Consider the following 23,615-nt stretch of genomic DNA (forward strand, 5'->3'; position numbering starts at 1 on the left):
TTCGGGCTTGCGGAAGGAATTAATTTGTAGCTTAATTAACGTCTGTTCTTACACACGCTGAGCTGCGCTGGTATATTTTAATCTGCGGAAGAAATTCAATCATTAAAATTGAAATGTTCCCGTATAAATAATTTAATTAACAACGCGAGCAACGTGGAATTCGTGTTTTAAATATTTTGTAACATATTTCCGGTCGATTAAGTTCTAACCTCTCTTTATTATTTTATCAGGCTATAGTTAGTTATCATCTGTCCCATTATTTATTAGTGCCGTTAGTTAATTGGTTCTTATCTAATTCATTAGGACGCTGCTGTATCACGAGTAAAACTAGCCCGCGACTTCGTAACCGAAAAATCGAGAACTCGACCGCTGTTAGGAGGTTATAATGTTGGATGATTGGAAAAATGTTGTCTAGTCTGGACGAGCAAGCGACTTCGATTCCTTTGATATTTCCCGGACGAATACAAAATAAAACGGACACTCGTTTCGCGAAGCGTGCTACGGGAATGATGTGTCGGCACCCGTGAGGCTCCCGAATCCAATAATGATTCGAATATTACCTCGGGACTAGGGTTTCACGCTATTTCCTCTGTGTATCAGCGTAATTTTATAAACACTTTGAAAATTTTGCGCCAACGTGCGGCTTCGCCGCGCTGAGATTGCTTGCCGTTTTAAGGTTTCGTCTACTTTGCGGGAAAATAATTACAAAATCACAGAACGGAACACTTTAAATCTTTCTTCAGCCCCTTTGAGAAGTCGCATTTGTTCAGCTTCCGTGCCTGATTTCACTTCGAGACCGACGTTCGCAAACGCTCAACGTAAAATTCGATCGGAAGGGAACGCAACGACGCAACCGATAAATAAAACACCGACGGACAGCGAAAAAAACACGCGGAAATATTTCAGTAGCTTTCTACCCTGCCAGATTTTTTGAGCTTTTCCTCGATTTAATAATATTCTCATGTTCTTCTCACTAGATTTACGTTTATTGTACACTTCGTTGTATTGTTTCTAGATAAATAGGTGTTCTTTCGTAGGGATCTTGGGAATTACTTCGAAGACATAGAATTGGGATATGTAACCGAGTAGTTAATAATTGAAATCAACTTAAACTTCTCCTACATAATATTTGTAAAATTTGATATGTAAGAAAGTTTTAATTTAATATTATAATATTTCATATTCTCGAGTTTCCTGGTTCTCGTTTCATGAAGGATAATTAAAAAATATTTAAAATGTGTAGGAAAGTCGAGTACTGTAACAGAGCTAGGAAAATTGCAATTAACCTATACCCTTAGGTGTTCGCAATTTTCAAAAGCTAATGTTCCAAATCTACAGGCGAATTACGGCACGCGTGAAATAATCGGCGTATCGAACGAAATTAGCCGTCGATTTTCCAAAAACGCAAAGGAAACCCGTCAATCGTCCGGCGACAAATTCAAATCGCAAACCATCGAATTACTCGAATGTCACGCGCGGCTTTTCTTTATCGGGTTACGAACCAAATTTTCGGACCGCGATCGAAATCGTGTCGGTCGTCGGTATTTACGATGTGACGAAAGTATTCCGATCCGGGGAATCTAGTCGATCGGAATTATTATCGACTAGGTTAATTTTCGTTAAATCGCAAAGTACGAATTCCAATTAACACCGCGCAATGACCCGGGCCGAGCTCGTTATTCCCCTGAAAATTGTGAATAATTCGCTGAAATCCATGGTGAATGTGATCCAGTAAAATACATCAGGCTAGGCAAACATGGCGGACGGAGAAGAAATTACGACCGAGGCCGGTGTCACCACCGCCGACGCGACGGACGGTATAACTGAAACTGAAGACGAAACGAAAGAGGAGACGAAAACAGATGGCTCGACCCGCGATATCAAGAAAAAGAAAAAGTTCTCGATAAAGAAGTGCATGGAGAAACGATGGAAATGCGACGACATGCCACCGTGGAAGGTTTTCATAAACGCGTAAGGAAAAGTCTGGAAAACGGGATGACCTAATTGTTAACCCCTTTGCGGACGAACGTCGACATTTTGGCGAGATCAGCACCAAGTCGCAAACAAATGATTTAATTACTAAAACAGCATATCAATACGTAGATATATAATTTACCCTCATCTGCTGACAGTTGTCTACACTTCAAAGAACCTTCGTTTGCAAAGGGTTAGCACTAAACGTACCGTAACCGGTCAAATGATCGGTTTTAAAATCAGATTGAAAATACTGCGTTTTCTTTTGTCAATTTAACTTTATATCGGTTCTTCTATTATCCAATCAATGAGTTTTCCCATTTTTATCTTTTCTTCTAGTTCTGTTTCCATTCCGAGAAATCGATAATCTTTACTTTTATTTCGCAATCAGTTATTCGACGCGTTACTTTAGAAATAATTGTGTACAAAGTGTCGGTACGTTTAGTGCTAACTCTAGAATTCCGGAATGCGTCCATTCGACGTATATCGAATTTCATCAATATTATTTGGTACCTAAGTGGACGTTGATATCGGTTGGTGCAGTTTCACAAATGTGCATTCTAATTGTCTAGTTTTAAACTTGCCATTTCCAAGTTCTCTATGAGCGAACACCGGTTTCTCTAGAAACAGTAGAATAAATGATAATTGTTCGTAAACCTAGTGTTAACGTCGACTTTAAAAATCAAGGATATCTTAATGAATTGTAGTTTCAACGGCAAATTAAGATTGTAATGCGGGGTAATGAGATTATCTGCTTTTTAATTTTAATTAATAAAGGAGTTAATAGGTTTCTTGAATATAAATATTTGTTATCGAGGAAAGTAAAATTCTAGAGAGGAAAGTTTTCCAATAAGATTTGATATTATTTTCAGATTCTTGGAGGAGCAAGTGCAATTAGCGAAGCATGATATATTTAAACACAGGAAACCAGCACCGGCACGGAAGTTTCCCCGAATTCAATCGGAGGAAGACTTAGCAACCCCGCACAAATGTTTGCCCCTTAATGCTTTCCAGCTGCGGGATCAGCATGATTTGCCGAATAAGTCGGATCGTTCGAAAATGATACGAATTTGGAGGAATATGCGCTCGAATTTGCCGGTTGGTAAATGTTTCCACTGCTCGAAAGCATAAAAAACATCGTATCATCTTACCACGAACAGACAACTTTTCTAATAAAAAATATTCCTATTTGCAATGGCAATTCGAAGAAACATACTGAATAATAAATAAATAAGTTAAATACAATTGAAACGAATTGAAAAGAGTGAAACTGGCCACACAGAATGTGTCAAAATAAAATATTCTTCATATTACATAATCACTATTACGTCAAAACTAATAAAATATCGTATTATACATATAAAATATAAAATATAAGAAACAAATTATTTCTAAATAATTCTAAAAAATAATTAAAAGTAATATTATTATTGGATAATATTATATTGTAATGAGAACAATAACAAATAGCTTATTTTTTAGAAATATTTAGATATTATATTAAAATATAATAATAATAATTATTATTATAAGAATATTATCCAATAATAATGAGAACAATATTAAATAATTTATTTTCTAGAATCTATATGTACCATTAATTCACGATTAGATAAATAATAACGGAATAATAAATATTATTAAAAACATACCTTGAAGGTCCACGTGTCTAAATCAGACATGGACGTAGCGCCCGAGGTTTCCAAAACTGACAGCGGTAAATGGCCCGGGCTGTGGCCGTGCACAACACGGGACATAGTGAAGGAATTGAAGGAACGCCGTAGACAGAAACGGAGACAACGGAAGGACTTGTTCCCCTGCGAGCCGGACGCAGACGAGGATGTCCTGGACGATCCGCAGAACGACTACTCCGACCGTAAAGAATTGGGCCACGCGAGGATACCGCCGGTTTGTCCCCCACTCAGCAAAGAATGGGCAGTGGATCGGGCTGCTGGTGAACAACCCGGATTAGTCGACGGTGATTACATCGTTTTCGAGTTACCGTCGAAGGGGAAGGGAACCAGAATTTATGCGGACGTGTGTATACGCGGCTTGAAAGGGATGCATTTGCCGGAGCTGGGACTCTTCCGACAGCGTCGGAAAACGTGGAAGTTCTGCTTCTACCAGGCCATCGTTGCGCTTCTGGCTAAAACACAATTAAGGTTATTATTCGTTTATTGTTGTAACAGGTTGACCGGAAAGTCTTGTTTTGTGTTTCAACGTGAAGATCGAATAATACATTTTAGAAACATTTAGTTAAATAAATGTGACATATATTCAGTTAACGGTCACGTTACAAAGAGATAAACTAGGGGACACTGAATCTAATAACGCTTTCTGTTGAACTTTGTTTAAAAATGCGACGAAATTATCTGGTTGCATTGGTATACTGTAAATTCATCCCAAAGAATTTGTTTTTCCATAAAGATGCACGGACAAATGATGATCGAATTTAAATAATTAGATTATTGTTTTTTATGTTTTACGATTGATTCTGTGACTGAACTGCTCGGGATTATTTTATTTTTAGTCACTTCGTAGCGGGGAAACGAATGCTCATGTATCCATGCTCACTATGGATATACAGTTACCTTAAAATTTAAATATTCATAACCGTAAAATAATATTCGGCTTCAATAGACGTCAATTGAATAATATTCGTGTTCATTAAATTCAATTTAAAATCGTCACCGTGAGCCGACATTGCAATGCGGGAGATTGATACATCAATCAATCAAGGCGGAATCAAGGGTTAAAAACCCCAAAACAACCAAACTTCTGACATTTTAATCGAATTCAAATACAAAATTGTTCGAGTCACTGTCTGTTTCAAGAAATTAGAAAAGAATTTCCATTCTCCTTTATTATCCTCGATTTATCCCTCTAATTTCCATTGCACGAGAATCATTCTCAAATTCTCATCAATATGTATCATTACAAGATACAAGTACGCATGGGGCGCGAACATCGATTACATCTACGACCACGCGTGGATGCTATACACCCACATGGGCATGATCAACGTGAAGGAGAAGCAACGATTGGACGACATCGTCGTGTACAATTACAAATACAGCATCGAAGTCGAGTTGCTCCGGGAGCTGAACGACGTGCCCGTGATAACCACCATTCCCTGGGACTACGAAGAGCCAAACTTAAAACGCAAACTGAAACTCGAGCGCAAAGAGCTGATGAACGTCCAAGTAGAGCTCGGCTCCGAAAAAATCACCGATGATCAAAAGTCCTCGGTCCACGAGGGGATCAAGAAGATCGAGGATTGGTTCGACAAGCTAAAAGTCCGCTATCGAAATTGCATATTCCGCACCACCCGATTCTGCCTAGCTTTCTGGAAGGACAATCTTTTCTGGTACTTGTATAACCCTTACCGCTGCGACGAGTTCGGTTTCTGGGACGACAACGGGTTCGCCTGTATCCTAAAGTTCTGCTCGAAAGAATCTTTAAGAAGACATTTAATGATACTAATGTTGAGAGCGTACGTCCATGTCGTTCCGACATCGTCTATACAGAAGCCTCGAGGAGAAGAGTCCCAGCCAGAGTCAATCCTGCTAGGAGAAGACGCTCCGGTTGTAGCTCAGCCGGAAGAGGAACCTTGGGAGGAAGAAAATTTCACTGTCCAGATATACCACGTGACTCATCATTGTTGCCAGATCCACAATCTGAAGCTGCTTCAGCGGACGGCGCCGAAGCCAGCCCAAAGACTCGTGAAGAGGAAGACGATAGACGATTGTCCATTCGATCCTCTGGACGTTAGGGATCCGTGCACGATCGAGCAAGAAGAGGGCGATCTGAGGGACGCGATCGAGAAACCGACCTGGCTGAAACTGTACAAGATCACCTGGGCCAAGTGTACGCCGCTTGCCCAGAAGAAGAAGGGTAGCAAAGAGGCTACCGGTGGCAAGATGCGCTGGCACCAGTACGTCGTCGAGGAGTCCAACAAACTGTTCTCGCTTTGGGGCGAGCTGCACATCACGGACGGCATGTTCGACAGAGAGAACCGGGGCATGCAGACGTACGCTTGTTACGTGGTGTGCGCTGGGATGACGAGGATCATGGCGCCTGAGTACTGGAGCTCGAAGACCCTGGACGTAATCGTGATGTGCGGGGACAGGTATGTGGCAGGTGAAAAGGGTGGAGCTGGTAAAGTGGGAAAATTGAACTTGTAATTTTGTGAGGATGATTGTTAACCCCTTGGCGTACTATTTACTTTCACTACTAAGCTCGGTTAATATTTTACTATCGAGAATTTGGAAGAAATGCAACAAAATTGTCCATTCTACTTCAAGTGAAAATTTCATTCGAGTACATTGATAATAGAAAATAGTTGTTTGCTTTGATCCATGGGTAATGAACAACAGTGATTGTCGTTAAATTAATCTAGAAATCTTCGTCGCGAGTCTCACTCGTCAGTGTACGGCAAGGTTAAGTTGATGTTTGAGTGCTGGTGTAAGGTAATAGTTAAATAGATAGTTAAGATATGTTGTAAAGTTGAGTGACCGTGGATACATGTAATCAAGATAGTCGAGTGCTGTTAATATGCTTAACTTCTATGAGATACCTTCGTATTGGTCAAAACTGGTTTCTGAAAATATTTATTGGATCAAACTAATAACGATAGCTGGCAAAAGATTGTCAAATGCAGTTGTCATTAAATTTTCAGGAGAAAATCATCTCACCCTTTTCCATTGGTTTATCACAGATACTACACGCACAGCAAGTTAGAGGCAGAGTTCAAGGCGACCAAGACCGAGTACAGTCACGTGAACTGCTGGAACAGGTACCTGATGAGCCATTTTAAAATCGGGGAAACGATGTTCGAAGCAAAAGTGTTGCCAGCTATTTGTGGCAGGCTTTACTCGAAGTCTGCCAGGTATCTGTGGCAGTGTTTGGAACAGATGTTCCTTAAGTATCAGTTCGGTATCCTCACCTGCGAGAGTTCTTGCCTGGGGATCTTCAAGTTCTGCGGTGCTTATTACGTCTGCGACGTGAACTCCGTTGGTCCGCCATTGTTCACTTATGGGGAGGGTGCAGTGTACCTTCTGCGAGCTACATATTTTTATAAATTCATCACGATCTTGGTACTAACTGTTGGCTCACCGGAGTGCAGCCAGTTCGCCCTGAATCCCATTGAGATTCTCAAGGTCATGGACGTCGGGTTAGCCGCCCTTCCGATCGGAAGGGCTGAGAAGAGGAGGGACAAGAGGTTGACCAAGATCGAGTGCCCATTCGACGAGGAGAAGAAGAAACAGATGAGAAAATGGAAGGGCAGGAGGCAGGAAACTTCCAAGACTATCGATAAAATGTGCTGTAAAGGCGCTGACTGAAGCCATCGCTGATTTTTCTTCTACTTTTGGTCCTGTATATGTGTATAAAAGAATTATAAATATTCGAACTCGTGAGATTCTTCAAGCCTCATTTCTATGCATTTATTCTACCCAAAATATTCTGAAACTGCAAAGTCAAAGAGTACTAATCAGCAGATTCTGAATATTTCATTTTGAAACATTCGATAGAAGTTCTTTAAAATTCTATAGAGTTTTAACGGAATAATAACTTTCTATTTACCAAAATTCTTTTGTTTACTAGACCTTACCGAGTTATTAACACTGGATTTACGGAACGAGTCAGTTTCGCTCATATTGAATTTTATAAGCATTATTTGGTAAATGTTTGGGTCGATTTTTATTAACGCAGTGATGCAAATATGTATCCTAATTGTCTACTCTTAAACCTCTAATTTCTAAAATCTAAATGAATCGATAACAATGTTTCTAAGAACAATAGAACAAACTGTACAGTAAATGTCAGTGAATCTAGTGTTAAAACTTCTAACACTTAACGTCTAAAAGGAATGCTCCCAATCACATACAATCGTAGACAATAGATACGAATCCTCCGACTTTATCTTATCATTAAAATAATTTCTACTTAACTGTAAAATGAAATTAAACAAAAGATCCTGTAGAAGAGACGGGTTCAAGCTTCTTGCCAGCGTGGAGAACCGAACACCGTGTGGCTGCACACCGTGTCCACCGCCTAGCTCCGCCGAGCAAACAGCCGCGGGTAGGTGCACCAGTGCACGGAATTTGGCGGCTTTGAATAATTAAAGAAAAAAAAAGCTTTCCCGGGGCGGAGGTAAAAAGAAGCCGCGTTTAAGTCGATCGTCTTTAGGTCTCAGTGCAGCGACGACGGCGCGGAACCTATTAAACTTGCACCGCAAAGAACCGTCTTAGTTCGTAGGTCGCCCTCGGGATTTATGTACTTACCCGGAACTTCCACGGAACTCGGCGAACTTGCGGTGTCCATGAGTTACTGCTACCCCGAGCGAGCCAGGTGCTCCTTCACCCCTATCGCACAATACTAATAATATAATCGTCGAGGTACGTAGAACTAACTTCAGCTACAACGACGCCAGAGTCCGTCGAGGGATTTTAATCACTGATCCATTCTGTAACGAGATTACATCGGGTGTGCATACGGCGGTCGTAGCAGAGTGGTGACGGGTTCTTTCGTCAAATATTTGCAGGACCATAAATTATTATTCTTTATCAGTATAGAAATTATACGCATACACTAATGAATATACCAATAAACGAGATTTTGCGATACAATAACATCTTCTGTAATTTTCATATAGGTACACATTTCCTTCCAGCTTTCTCCCTTTTCCAAATTTACGCGTCTGACGGTTAGTTGTTCACACATGTGCACATATTATACATTGTACTGTGCATAGCGTATTAAATAATTCCTCGATAATTGTTCGGCTGTGTATTATACCGGTTAATGAACAACTCCCGCGGGAATCAATAAAATCGTTGTTTTGTTTCAATAATTTATTTCACTGCCTATTATACACATCGAACGTAAGCTGTATGTACAAACGTATTTACAACCTAACTCCGTATTTACATGTTCCCCTCCCGTTCTTTCCTTCTGGATAACCAATCCACCGGACTCTAAATGAAAAAACGAATCTAACGTCTACGTTCCGACTACGCCACTTCCAGGTCCGAGCTGTCGGTGTCCTGTTCCGGTTGCTGCTGTTGTTGCTGCTGTTGCTGTTGCTGTTGTTGCTGTCTGGTTAACAGCAAGTGATCCGCCACTTTGACGGCCGCCGCTGGCAGGCCGTCGTCGGGACGCTGACGTTGCTCCAGTTGAAGCTTCCGCAAATTCTCCTGCTCCTCCCGCTTCTGTTTACGCCATTTTGCGCGACGGTTCTTGAACCACACCTGGAACAGAGAGTATCTCGATTTTAATGATAGCACTACGTACCAATTGGAATTTCTTATTTAGAGTCCTTTGGAAGAGTCAGAATGATACATTGGTTAAGCTTCGAAATGTTTCTGTATTTTGTTCATTTTAGAATTCCTCGTAACAGAAGCATTCTCGTAATTCCGATAACTGCAAAATACAAATTTTGGAACGGGTAATTTTAATTCCTTTGTAGTTCTAATATTAAGTAGCTTTTTCATGAAGTTCGTGCAACTCCCGTAGTTCCTCGCAAAAAGAAAATGGAAGTCTTACACCGTTTCGATCTACTTTTTCTGTTAACATCTTTATAAAAGGGAAGTTTTCTTGAAAAGATTCTTTAAGTTTCAAAGAAATATGAGTTACGAACAGAATCTTCAACTTCAGAGATACGGTTTTTCAAAGATTATTTAGCGATACGTATATCGATGTATTTATTAACCTATTTCTATCGTGATTCGTGTTCTCGTTTAGTTGGTCACAACGCGAGCGCATGGAACTGCTCCAATTACTCTCTATTTATCGCAAATCTCGAGTTCTTGGTAATAATCAATATAACAGCGAATTAATTACGGTTCTCGTTGAACCACACCGTTGATCCGGCTACGAGTTTCTCGGTACTGAATCGCAGAATTGTTGAGAGACCTCAATTTCTATCGGGATAGGCGCAACGGTTAATTGATAAGCCCGTTTTACCTGCGCGTTGCCTGTGTTATTCATCGCGAGGACTCGTAACAAGGCGAAAGGGAGCCTGCGAAGATCAAAAGGCTTCATCCCACATTCGAAATCACCATTCGTTCCTCACGCTTGTCCGATTCAATTGAAACGAACGCCGACAATCAATATCTCTGTTGCTTCCAGTCGATCATTCGGCGTTTCGGATATTCCGCTCATCCCCCGTCTAATTAATTAAGAATCCTTTCTCGTCGGACTTTACGATTCGTTCATGCATTTCCTATCTACAAAGTTAGAAACTTATTCTTTAATATCATAAGATCCTTGCTATTAGTTCACAATAGTTCACAATTAATTCTAATCTATCATGGCGACCGCGTCACTGGGACAAACCGACAATGAATTTAATTCAAAACAACTTACCGTGAATTGTTTCGTACATTGCGAAACGTAGTAGAAAAAAATGTAGTAAAGTCTCTATTTAATTTTAAGCCTGATAAAATCTCTCACGGAAAGACCAAAATTGTTTCCTGACTCCATTTCCTGTAAACCAACGTAGAAAAATGTACGTTTGCCAGAAGAAGCACGTTCTATTCGTCCCTCAGAGGTTTCACAGTTTAGGATGAACAAAAAAATAGGGAACTAAAAAAGTTTATTGTTCCTCGACTGTTATCGTGTCGTGTCTCTCGAGTTACCTACATTTATCGACTTCGACCGCTATCAAAATCAAGCAATGCATTCCTATCTACTTCTGATATCAACATTCATTTTCCAGTTAAAATACAATTACAATAACGAGACTCATAACAAAGATTTCTAGATTAATTCAATAAAAACCATTATTCATTGTCCACGAATCAAAGGAAAAATCTATTTTATTACCAATCTATGGTCTTCAAAGTAAATTTGTGGTAGAATAATAAATTCTTTCGCGTTTCTTCCAAATTGTCAATAGTGAAACGTTACACGAACCTATGTGGCAACGCATGTAAATACTACACCAAGGAGTTAAATGAAAAGCATTAGCAAGACTGATCTTAATAAAAAGAAACGTGCGTCAATAGGTTAAGCCATTCTTCAAATTACTTAAAAAAATGTTCATTTTGCGTAAAGTTCCGCAGTTCGATCAGCTTTCACATCTCGGCACCTGTCGTCCCCGTGTTTCTGCATTCTGTTGATGCAATCACGGGAATAGAGGGACCGTCGCGCGTGTAAACAGTCGTCATGCTTCTTTCCAAACACCGAGATAGAGTGCTTTAGGCCCGTCCGTCCCTCTCCCGGGACCGTTCCCCCGTCCCACCCTCTAAATACTCTGTTTCCCGCGTTTTCCTCTTTCTCCATCTGAAAAGTCGCCTTTCTACTAATTCTGTACAAACACTGAAACTCTTGCCCGCCGCGGCAGGTGCACGGCAGGTATATGTTGTTTCAAAGTCTTTAAAGACTCTCGAGACCAGGGGATTTCCTTTTGCCGCGGAGCCGACCACGCGGGTGGTCCGCCGCGCCGCGATAAGTGTGAATGACTTCGGGATTGTTTGGGCAAATTGGCCGCCACGGGCGTACGCAATATGAATTCCCTGATTCTTTACCTCCGTCCCCGGAATGTTTGCCTCGGGATTACGATTACACGGAACTCCTTATCGAGATTTGAAACGCGCGGCGCTGCAACAACGGAAATAGTAACTTCTTTCATTCTTTCCCCCCTCGGAGTTGCTCGGGAATTTGTGCTGAATAAATAAGATATTTGCACAGGTTCAGTGTTTAAGAATAATTTTATGGGCACGAGAATTGTATTAGGGAAAGCCTAACGTTTGGTGTTACAAGGTGTTCTTCATTTTTCAAATTCGAAACGTGGGGGACTGTAGCGGAGTTAAGGAAATAGAAACTTCTTTTCTTTTTTTCTTCTTCGGAGTTCGTCGAGAATTTCTGCTGGATAAATCAACTGTTTGCGCAGGATCGTTGCTCGGGAATGATTTTATGGATATAAGAATCGTATTATGACAATTGTAAAGTTTAATATATTGTATGTTTCGAAATTCTCGAAAATCCGAAGCATTCTAATAATAGTTACAATGCTTAGTAATTTTGCTCAAGCATCATGTAAGACCACCGTGTAATAATTAGAAAGGATTCACGGCGAGTGCACGATCCCCAAAGGTAACATCTGCAGCCAAAAGGAGCAGGAGACTGATACTGAGCATCAATCTCCCCGCAATCCCCTTAAACGGGACTAGGACACTGTCAGAAAAGGATTTTTCCAGCAATCCAGTCTCAATGACGCCGTCCTAAGTCTATTCGAGCGTCCTTACAGCGCCGTCACTGAAACCGTTCCCACAGCCTCGAGAAATCTATCCACGGAACGATCAGTATCACTTTCGAAGGCAACACCTGCTCGAGTTATCATTTACAAATCAAAATAATGTTAAATATATAAGGCGTTAAATTTGATTCTGGCAAATTATTTCCGCTATGATTGAAAATAAGAAAAAATGGCTAAATATGATGACCTTCACGGGACTTTTTTTATCGCCATCAGATATATTTTAAAACCATGTACCATTTAGTCACTCCCCCTTACTTTCAATAATAACAGAAATAATTTAGGTGTTCTAGTTAAAATGAACACCCTGTATACAATCTTTCCTGCCACTCTATATTGTTCTATTAATCCACTGTTCTAGTAATCGTCTAACAGAAGATTTCAGTAAACACAGCTCAATGAGACTTTCGTTTCACTCCAATCCGAACAAAACGTTCCACACGATTCTTTTTGTCAGTTTCCATAGATTAATGCACACCAATTAGCATTGAAATAATAAATACACAAACAAACATTACGTATAAACGTGTTATTCCATTTTACCGTTTTGATCTGACGTTTCGAACGTGTATCCGGCGGATTAATATGGCGTCGGGCAAAAATCGAATTGCCTCGATTAAACGGGAAGTAGCTCGTGACAAATTAATGATTATACGCGGCACGAGCCTTTACAGCGCTAAATACCCTACGAATTCTATTCGTGCCGGTCGCCGTGCACGTGTGCGATTAATGCATGTGCGGGCCCAACGCATGTATTGTCGAAGTAAACACATTAACTCGAAAGCTTTCAATCTAGCATGCAACTTGTTGGCTCAAGTCGAGCGATGCCCGGTAAATACCGACCACAAATAATTTTAATGGCCGACATGAAAGAATTATTAGTCGTTCCCGTTCCGCGCATCAAGGCGACAAAACACCGGGCCGGCTCTCGTCATCGGTACAAATTGTACGCGGACGGGAGAGATCCGAACGGTCAATGTTTGTCAACCGGGAACCCAATATTCTTCCAGGTTCGAGAGAGTAATTTGTCAGTTTAGATAGGCTACCGGTGTCGGGAAGCCTCTGTGGGCTTGCCAGTGAAATCCTCGAAACAGTGTCCGGTCCATAAAAGTTTTCGTCGAGAGCCGAGGATAACACGGCGGCAACAATAATACGATTTAAACATTCCATTAGAGTATATAAATATAAGAAAAATAAACAAAACTTAGAAAATAAGATGAAACGAAAACGGGTGCTAAGTGCTTAGCATTGAAGAAATTCGGTGACTAAAGAAGCTAAGCTATTTGTCAACTTTCCGTTGCTTGGTGAATGAAATTTGATAGTCATTGTAGTAGATGTTACCCTAGATCACTAAATACTTGTATTCATGTTCACTAGAAACATCGTTGAACGTCCTCTGTGTTCTAATTCTCTTAGAGCAGTTCAAAGAAGAACTTTTATTGGCCCCACTTTGTACGAAATAGTTTACAGAAATTAAAAGTTTTATAGAAACCTCTCCATCATATTTAAGTTACGAAAAGGGGAAGAAAGCTTCTATTACTTCTACAGTTCTCCAATCTTACCTCGATCCTTTCCTCCTTGAGATCGACCTGCTGCGCGAGCTGCTCCCTAAGGATCACGTCCGGATAGTGGGTCTTATCGAATGTAGCTTCAAGTTGTTCCAATTGTTCCTCGGTGAATATCGTTCTGTGACGGCGTTTCCTCTTCGCCATGGGGCCCACCGCCGCAGCGTTCGGATTTATTTGATAAGGATGAGCCGCATGGTAGAAAGCCGGCTGTCCGTGCAGCGAAACGCCGGCGGCCGCCATTGCTGCCACGTAACCGCCGGAATACAAGCCTGGATATGCAGCGGCTAAACGAACATCGGAAATATTAATAGCATCGTGTTAAATCAATTTTTCTTCCATTAAATACGTTAGAGCTATACGGGAACGCAAGCGCCCACCACCAATGAACGAAGCTTTCATTTAAACGAACACGATGCGAAAGTATAAAGTATCATGTTCGCAGGCCGAGAGTTCTACATTACTTCCGTACACGGATTCAGTTTACATCGGCAATCCTCTTTAACTGTAAAAGAATACTCATGAGCTTCGCCATGGCGCAAAAACGAAGTTCTACGTGGGCCGCAATTATGAAAGTTCAGCAAAAAATATGCGCATCCACGGTGGGAAGACAGAAAAGTAAGAGGAATAATTAACGTTGCGCTTTCTGCGTTTCGAAGATTAAATTCCAATGTGTTTAGCGGTTGAAACGTGCCTCACAGTCAAACGAAGGGAGGCGAGAAATAACATCTTTCGACGGAATGTTTAAACTGTAATATAGTTTAGCACGTTGCAACCCTGTACTCGGGGTTGGAAAAGGGGCGAAAAATACAGACCGGTCCCCGGGAGGGATGTTTTGGTTTAAAATCTCGAAGAAAGCTGCTTAGAGGCGACGTCGCCGCATAAAAATGCGCGAAGGGCGTATTTGTGCTTTCAACCGGGCTTGCTCGGTCTCTTTCCCGCGGGCTTGCATATTTTCCCGTTCCTCGTTTTTCATCTTCCTTGCGCTGGGATTGCAAGGAGCTAAATCGTTCGTGCGTGATCGAAACGGATTGCGGATTTCTGGCCCGCGCATCCCCAATCTGCGCCTGTGTACTCCCTCTCTCTCTCTCGCTCTCTCTCTCTCTTCCACTCACGCTTTCTCTCGCGAGTGAAATACTTAAAGCCCTCGGGGGCATAAAGGAAATTTCGTTGCCAGAACGCGTCGGGCCCTCCGAGGATTTACGCCTTCTTTCATTTTTCCGCTACGAGGCCTTCGCGCAATACGCGCGCCACCAAAAATTGTCGCGGATGTCGCCGGGCTGCTCGCGAATTAGCAGCAACTCGCGTTTGCTTCGGCAGAATAACGTGAATGTAGAAAATATTCTTGCGAAGTTTCTTCTTCTGCTTGTGTAGGAGATATCGTGCAAGTGAGACGGCAACGACCCTCCAAGTCCTACCTCAAAAACATCGGAAATATGCAAGAAAATTGTAGGATCGGGCAGACGAGTTTAGAAGACCGTTGTTCTTCAACAAAGGCCAAACGCCGCGGTTAACGAGCTCGACGGTGAATTGTGTCTTGAACATCATGGAAAGGAGCAAGGAAGTGACGAACTTGGATGACCACGACCGAAACCTAGGCCAACGCGATTGCCAATACCTCGATTATGGTGTATGAGCATCTATGTGAGAGAGACAGGGAGTTAGATAGAGGAAGGGTGTGAAAGAGAGAGCACGAATGCTTTTAAAGCACAAAAATGAGGGTGCCAGGGGATTTTAAGAAATAGAATCGTAATAATCCAAGTTACCTAATGTGTGCGTGTGTGTGTGAGAGAGAGAGAAGCGAGATAATAATCGTTTGTAACAGTAATAGTATAATTAAGTATATTAACATTCTGTAATAACGACCCGAAAGTTAATTTGACTCCAATCCGAACATAAAAACCCAACAGTTGTTATTGTATTTATTTACTCCTTAGAATCGGTTGGAGAATTTTGTTTGGCTTGTAAGATGAGAATGATGGGAACGAAAAATGAATTGCGTGATAAAGCTCAGTGCTTGCGTGAAACTATACACGTTATCTACTCGTCCATTCAAATATGCATAAAAGCTGTTTGTTACGCCGATTATTTATAAAGCGGATTATAACCTCTTAAAAAGTCGAACTTGCCCGAATAAGACTCACGACGAGAGTTTTAATCTCAAGTCTGCGGATATGAATATCATTTGTGTTCCAGAGGCAATACTAATATTCCATCATCAAATATTAAATGTTCAGAATGGGCATAACAATAAGTTATTCAATCGATCATTAATGATAAAATAATTATTGCGAGTACAGTAACGAATGATACCCTAAAGCAGGGGATAAACCGTAAAAGCTCCATCCCCTACGATCACTCTCAAATCCTTCTTAAAAGAGGAACTTCATCAAGAGTGTATTGATAAACTACAGCAAAAATTTCTCATGAACTCACTCCCATAATTTCCCATTCAAAAACAAATTGGTCACCCTGCTAGTTTCGGAAACTTACCGAACAGATCAGACGTGAAGGCCAAGTGATGGATCTGCTGTTGAAGAGGATGAATGGCGGCCGTCGTTCTCGATCCCATAGCTTCTGGATTCTGTATTATGGATCCCAGGCCCGCGGTATTCCCCGGTGTCATGTTCCCGATAGGTCTAGGTGCCAGAATATTCTCGATAGTGAAAGCTGACGTGGGTGAGGACATGGTCGCCGAAGAGCTAGGTCTGGAAATCTCGCGCTGCCTGAATCGCAGATCCTCGGAGGTCAACGAACTCCTGGAGACAGTCTTCTCGCAGTCGACGTCGTGCCGCCTCCCGCCGATTCTGCTTTGTTCATCGTTGCTCTTCAGCTTCTGCTGCAAACTTTCCGGCGAGTAGTTGTACAAGTAACGATGCCCGTAGCCAGATATGCCGGGACCATCTTGCAGAGGACTGGACGGTTCCGTCATCGGGGAACGCGATCTGGGCGAGTCACTCGCATAGGTGCTCTCTACCATGTTACGATGGCAGACGATGTTCAATCTCAAACTGTCCTCTCTATCTCGACACTTCTTCCAACGAAACCTCTTCGAACTTCAAACTTCCTCTAAACTACAACCAACGGAAAGACATTCTCCAGCGTCACCAGCGCTGTCTAACGAGTTCCGTCGCTAGCTTCTCAATCTCCTGTCGCCAAATATCAAACTCTATCACATCAATTCCTAACCAAGCGTCACATGTCAAATCACAAGACTCTGAATCCTGAACAGTTTACGAACTCTTCGTCAACCGTTCGTTCCCCGGTCACAAACACAGCGCACTAATGGTTCCCTCCTAGCTAAAGAATATCTTCCAAACGAGTCCTCCGCAGCTAGACGCTACTTCTCGCAGGGAAGTCGTGTGTCACTGGATTCTCATTGAAGAAAAGTGCGAACAACAAGGTCGGTCGGAGGTGTCAACGGAAGAGGATCGTAACAAGTCCCGTCCAAGTCCTTCCTCCTCTTTTCCTTCCTCAGCCACGACCGGACGGTCTCGCACGTAGAGATCCGAGCACGCAGTGACACGACGACGGGACATAAACGGTATCCGCGACGTCTGTACCCCGGCCTCCGTGTGTACGCGTTGACCTCTCTCTCTCGGGGGTGCGCTGAGATTATTCGCCGGCGTCCACGGCTACAGCGGTAGCCACCCCCGTGTCAGTGACAGAGGGACAGAGACACCCTCGAAATATATCCAAGTGAAGTTTCGCCGGAGTTCGTGCCGCGGGGGGAGGGCGAGGCGTGGCCCGGCCTGGCCACGTCCATTTCCCCACCACCTACCGGCATATCCCCTACGCGTTGCCTGGCGAGGTGAGGCGAGACGAGGGTAGCCTGGCAGCGGTGGGGGACCAGGGGTGGCTCACGGATCAAGAGGGAGCGACTCGACTCGATGGTTTCCGGGAGGATGCTGGCGTAGGTGCAATCTCCTGATGACAGACAGGGTGGGAAAAAAACCGGTGGTGGGAGGAGGACGGAGCGTGGAATGCCCTTTCAACCCCTGACGGAGGAACGGCGCCGGGGGCGAGGGGTTGGATGAGCCGAGGGAGACGCATCCGGGCCGGAAACGGTGGGAGGAAACGTATTTACAGCGGATAATCACGACGTGTCTCGCGTATTACAGAGCTTTCCGAGTTTGCCTAGCGAATCGTATTCGCAAATTAATCATGCTCCCGGAAGTGTTTGGTTTTGGAGCGGCGCGATCGAACCGGGCCCCGGTATATTGTTTCTGAAAATAATTTCACGTTTTCCCTCGCACGCGGAGCAGACCCGTCGGGGATTATCGTGCCGACGTTCCCAGCTTTTTTCCTGTTAGCCTCCCATTCCGCCGTCCCCCGATGTTCAATTCGCGAAAGAAAGTCCGGCCATCGATCCGTCCGGTACGCGGGATAAGATATTTTTCCCCGATGTCGCGATTTATTGCGCTCCCGCGGGCTCGCTCGACGATGCGCGGATCGGACGTAAGGATTCTCATTTAATTAGTTTGTAGAATTGCGGAGGGTTTGTTTCGAATACGCTGCGTGTAGCGTGCTATTGATAGTGCTCTTGGAAATGGATTCTACACGCGAAAACAATGAAGAAATTCCGTTTGTCTGTTTATTAGTCGATTTTGTGTATCTATTGTAGAAGCTTATACTTACATTTTTTTAGTCTTCTACGTGCTGATCTTGAGAGGGTAAGTAACTTGTGAAGGTAAGCAGAAATTCGCTGTAATTCGAAAACAATGTCGGCGGGAAGTATGTTAATATGAACTCTTTCCAATGTTTACATATGTAGAATATACTTCCAAGAAGTCTCGAAGCAGCAGAAGTATGTTTTATTCAGTTTGCTAGTTTTCCTTTGGTTTCTGATTTTAGTCGGTGCTCGCCGGTTGTATTTCCCGGTGGTAATCGCGAAAGCGGTCGAATCATCGGACTAGAATTCTATTATTCGCAGGGAATCGGAGAAACGCGCGGATGCGTGGTTTAATGTGATACCACGGAATCGGGCGCAAAATTCTGCTACATACGGCTGCGGCACGTTCTGAATATTCATAACGGTGTGTTATCAAAGTAGAGCTGAACCGGCGTAATTCGGCTAATCGCGAAGGCACTAGTCGCTTCATTGATTGCGATGATAGACGCATTACAACACCGATATCGAGGTATTTGAAATTCGAACGTGGTTGGATTATCGACTGAATATTACCGGCTATTCGATGGCGGCTATTTTTATTTCCCACGTTCGCTTCCTCTGTTATTCGCGGTTTAAGTTTAATCCCTCGTTCCGGAGGATTCTGGTTTCTGATTAGACCGGCTAGAATTACTGTATCCCTGATAATTCTCCAACAAAACATGAAATCGTATAACAGTAAATTAACATTAACGAACCTCACTTCGCTCGATGATTGGAAGTAATAAACGCTCAAGTATTTCTCCAAACATTTTACAATGACAATCCCGAACCAATCCTCTCAACTACCATAACATACTTCTAAACTACTAATTCGCTAGAAACTCACCAACCCCTTTTCGATTATCCCTTCATCGGCCAATTCAAAGAAGTTCATTTTCGCATAGAAATCCTAAACTCTCGCATTAGACACCGTGCATAAACACTCACCGTGAGACGCCAGTGGCAAACCTCTCTCGGTACCTCAAGCCCGAATGTTAGCAACGCCGGGGTTTTATCCGTCGTCCCCCGTACGTTTGATCCGGCAGATCTGTTCAATTATTCAAATCCCGCCCAACGCGTCCGTATTAATAACATAAAACCGTTGTAATGTGCATTGACTGTCGTCTTCATTGTTGTCAGGACAGGGGGCCCGGGTGGGGAGGATCGTGATGCGATACGCGGAGAACCGAGCGTGAAAAAGCTTTCACTATAGGCAGCGCACGTACCCCGTCATTGTGATCCTGCCTCCCCGCCCCCTGAAGCTGCACGAACCGGACCAGACCCGTGCACGCACGCTTCGACCCTCGAATCGAAATCTGTGCCAACCTTAATCCTAATCCGTACGTTAATCGTGACCCGATCCGGCGAACCGAATTCCATATCCTTGTCGTGCGTGCGTGCGTGCGTGCGTGCGTGCGTGTGTGTGCCCACCGGTTCAAAGCAGATCGGTTGGATCCTCGAAAAAAGGATCACGAGGAACGGCCAATCGGCGCGCGGCCCCGTGATCCTTCGCCATCCTCTAAACGACATTACACCGAAAATCCAGGTTCCCGCCCTTTGTCCGCGGAACTCGTGAATTTCATTATCGCCGAATAGACACTGAACTAGAAGCGCGACATTCGTATGCTAATCGCAGCGAATTTGCTTAGAAGCGATGTTAGGCCTTGTACCAGTTTAAGCGACTTTGACATTGACGTGCGAGAATCTCGGGAACGGACGCATGATCCTTAGACGGAGGTGAGAAAAGTGGTTCGAATGAATTTAATGTCTCATTGTGCCGATGAAAGTGGACTGCATGGGAATTAGACTGGGTTCGGGTGGACTAGAGATCGTCAGAAGCTGGGTTGGACGGGGTTGGCTAATGGTGTAACGTTCTTTGGAGCGTTTTAGGCGAATTTTCATGTTCGCCAGAGCTTTTGAATCGGATTGGTCGGAGTTGGACGGGTTCCATTGAATCTCGTTGTGTACCGGTGTGAATGGGATTATGCGTGTAATGAGCATCATTTGTGGGGTAAAGAAGCTTTTGTTGGATGACGTAAGCAAAGGCACCAGTTCTAATCTTTGTCTTGGCGTGTAAGAGATTGCAGAATATAGATTGGTTTCTCATGTGCAGCTGGTTTCGAAAACATAAAAATACAGTTCGTCGAAGCACAGTAAGGGTAGTCGGAGGGTAACGATTAGCAAGATGCACGAATTTGGTGCAGACCAACATCGCTGGCTGGCTGTGCGAGTCGGGATTATCCATCCCGCGGGATTATCGATTCTTTTGACTGGGGTGGGATTTTGTGGGAATCTAGTGCTGAAACAACCAATCACTTCTATTAACATTTGAATTTCGCAGCACAAGTTTCGTAATTTCCAAGATTTGAAATTTAATTGTTAACCGTGGAGACCTTTATACTCCCTAAACTTCAAGCGTTCACGCTTTCATTCATGCATTCATTCAACTTTTAAACGTATTCGAATACTCGAGTTTCCAAACTCTGTAATCTGCGCCATTCACTAACCCCAGAAATCAATTCCTTCACGCTGATTCTTTTCATCTCCATATAATTTTCTCCGTTGAGAATACCTCGGGCTACAATACAAACGCTACAAGCGTTCATCATTGTAAACAGAATCCATTCCGGGGAACACAGTCAAATACGAAGATCGCTGGAATCCCAGCAGTTTTTCTACAACGACCGAGCTCCAGGCCGCGTTTCTTATTTGCTGCACAGAAGAGATCGGTGCGGATCTCTTGACCGCCATTTTCGGTTTAAAAAGTTCCCGCGGCGGGTGCGCTTCCACGTGAAGGATCACAATTTCCGCGGTAATCATCGTGAACGAATCCCCTGGCGCTAATGCGTCGACAATACAGATGTTTTCACGTCTAAGCGGCGTGCTAAGTGGATGTCCTCCCTTTTCGACGTCCGCCATTCGCCGAGTCTTAACCGGGGGGTGCCAAAGTTGTACCTGACCGACGCCGCGACGGGATACTCTAAAGGCGCGCGTCTCGCGTCCTCGTTAGCCCCGGGGTTACACTTGACTGGACGCCTTCTTGCCTCTTCGACGGGCAAAATAATCGACGGGAAAAGAGAACCAGCAGCGAAGAGCAGGGACCGTGACTTTTATAATCATTAGACGCTTCTTTTTTATATCTCTAACACTAGAACAACCGAGCATTTATTGAAATTGATATGCAACCCTTATAAAGATTGTAACAATGCATTTTCTTCGATTCCTTCTGATATTCGTTATAGTATTTAAGCGAAACTGTTTATTTTAAAAATCATTTTGGATATTGAATACTTTAATAATATTAATAATTGCAAAATAAGGAAACAAAATCAGTTGACGGGTACAGTAGGTCTAGTGTTAACCTCTTGCCCTATGATTTATTTGTTTAGAATAGTATCATGCAAGATAATGGGAAACTTTATGAATTAATTATTGTAAATTAGTATTATAAATAGGCATTGAATTAATTTTAAAAGTAATTACGAGCGATTTAAATTCTTTCTCATTGCCGATGACTATTATTGACAAGAGAAGTTTGCGTTCGTTTTACGCGAGAGAAGTTTATTCCGGTCACTCATCACGGTTATCGGCAAGAGGAATCGTATTTCAGTTTAGTTATTATATAGCAAAACATGTACGTAAACAAGGCGCTCACGTGTTTACCCGCGGCTGTCCCTTTCCTCCGGAGCAACAAAAACACTGTTTTGTTGTGAATTCAGAGAATTTTATTACTTTGGCCGAATGCAAAGCAATTCTTCACGCTGCGGCGAGCAACCAAAATACAATTTCTCTCATCGATAAACTTTTATGAGCGACCGGAATCGATTCACCTCATCAATAATAGTCACCAGCGATAAAAAAAATATTCCATCGCTTATGATCGTTGTTCACAACGAAAACGTATAATTTTTTAATCGTCCAGGCTTTTGGACATTTTTTCCTGCACTTCGTGATCGATATCCTCAATTTCAATAAAAAAAAAGCGAGTTCCGGCTGCTGACTCTTTTCATAAAAATGTTCGTGGACAACCGTGATTTACCCCCGGCGAGAAGCCAAGGGGTGGAAATTGATCCTGCGAATTATCCGGTCGCCATTTTGAGGTACCCGCTCGTTGTGTCGTCTTCGTTCGACCGTCTCCTATCCCCGTAGGATGTTTTCCGGACCGAGAATGCGGAATCCGAGAAGATCCGGCGGAGAAGATAGCTTAGGGTCTGTGATTATCCAGCGCGCGGAATCTCCGTCGAATACCGGCGAATTGGCAAACTCGCTGCGGGTGGAAAGGGTGAACCACACGACGGGAATCGTTAGCGTGAACGGGTTGATGAAGTTCTCTGTGGGTCGTTCGAGTGAAAAATAGTTGCCTTTATGTTCGTTTGGACCTTTTCCGTTGAAATTTCGGCAATAGCTGCTCGCATCTGTAAATGAATGAACGTGTAATCCACCTTTTTTCTTTAGAAATATTGAAAGTTCTAGTGAATAATTTAACTTTTTTGGAAGGAACAGGTGCGCATGTTAATGAATAATATTTATGAAGTAGTAGTAGTATTATTTATTAATACATGAGGTAATAAATTGTTAACATTGACAGATTGATAAGGTTACGCATGTATGTTTGTCTGGTTCCTTTTTTATGAGATTTTGGCAATAGTTGGTTATATCTGTAAATGGATTAATTATTAGATGAATCACCATGTAATCCATCTTCTTTTAAGACACATTGAAAGTTCTAATGAATAATTTATCCTTTTTGGTAATATCAGGAGTATGTGTTAATGAATAATATTTAGGTAGCGGTGGTATAATTTATTGATACATGGTAATGGATCGTGTATTATAGTAAAAATTGAAGTATCCATTCAATTTCCTGAAATATTAATTTAGATATTTTATTCAACTGCCAGACCCGATGCACTATTGTATCAACGGTAAATTAATAAACAATATGATATGGTTCTTTTATTACATTTTGAAATGTAATTTCGCGAGTAATGAAATTTACGCCAACGTTACAGAAATTAAATGAATGTCATTTACATCTAACGATTAATTATAACGGGAACTGTTGCCCGGTAAAACAATTTATTGATCGTTTTTAGTTTTGATTTCAAATTAACCTGGAATGTGCGTCTGATATTACGAGCGTCCATATTTCTATAAAATTCAT

General features: G+C 42.6%; 2 protein-coding genes across 2 annotated transcripts; one reads left to right on the forward strand and one right to left on the reverse strand.

Moving 5' to 3' along the window:
* Positions 1-1,756: 1,756 nt before the first annotated feature.
* On the forward strand, positions 1,757-7,316 carry LOC143175002 (uncharacterized). Its single transcript, XM_076371540.1, has 4 exons — positions 1,757-1,957; positions 3,634-4,136; positions 4,916-6,103; positions 6,692-7,316. The coding sequence occupies exons 1-4, from the start codon at positions 1,757-1,759 to the stop codon at positions 7,314-7,316; spliced, it is 2,517 nt and encodes an 838-aa protein (XP_076227655.1).
* A 1,526-nt stretch (positions 7,317-8,842) lies between these two features.
* On the reverse strand, positions 8,843-17,833 carry Gsc (goosecoid homeobox). Its single transcript, XM_031982950.2, has 3 exons — positions 16,294-17,833; positions 13,798-14,087; positions 8,843-9,224 (listed from the first exon to the last, which is right to left on the reverse strand). Exons 1-3 carry the CDS (start codon positions 16,778-16,780, stop codon positions 8,988-8,990), a joined length of 1,014 nt encoding a protein of 337 aa, XP_031838810.1. The 5' UTR covers positions 16,781-17,833; the 3' UTR covers positions 8,843-8,987.
* Positions 17,834-23,615: the final 5,782 nt, after the last annotated feature.

This window comes from Nomia melanderi, chromosome 10, assembly GCF_051020985.1.
Source record: "Nomia melanderi isolate GNS246 chromosome 10, iyNomMela1, whole genome shotgun sequence".
NCBI classification, from domain to species: Eukaryota; Metazoa; Arthropoda; class Insecta; order Hymenoptera; family Halictidae; genus Nomia; species Nomia melanderi.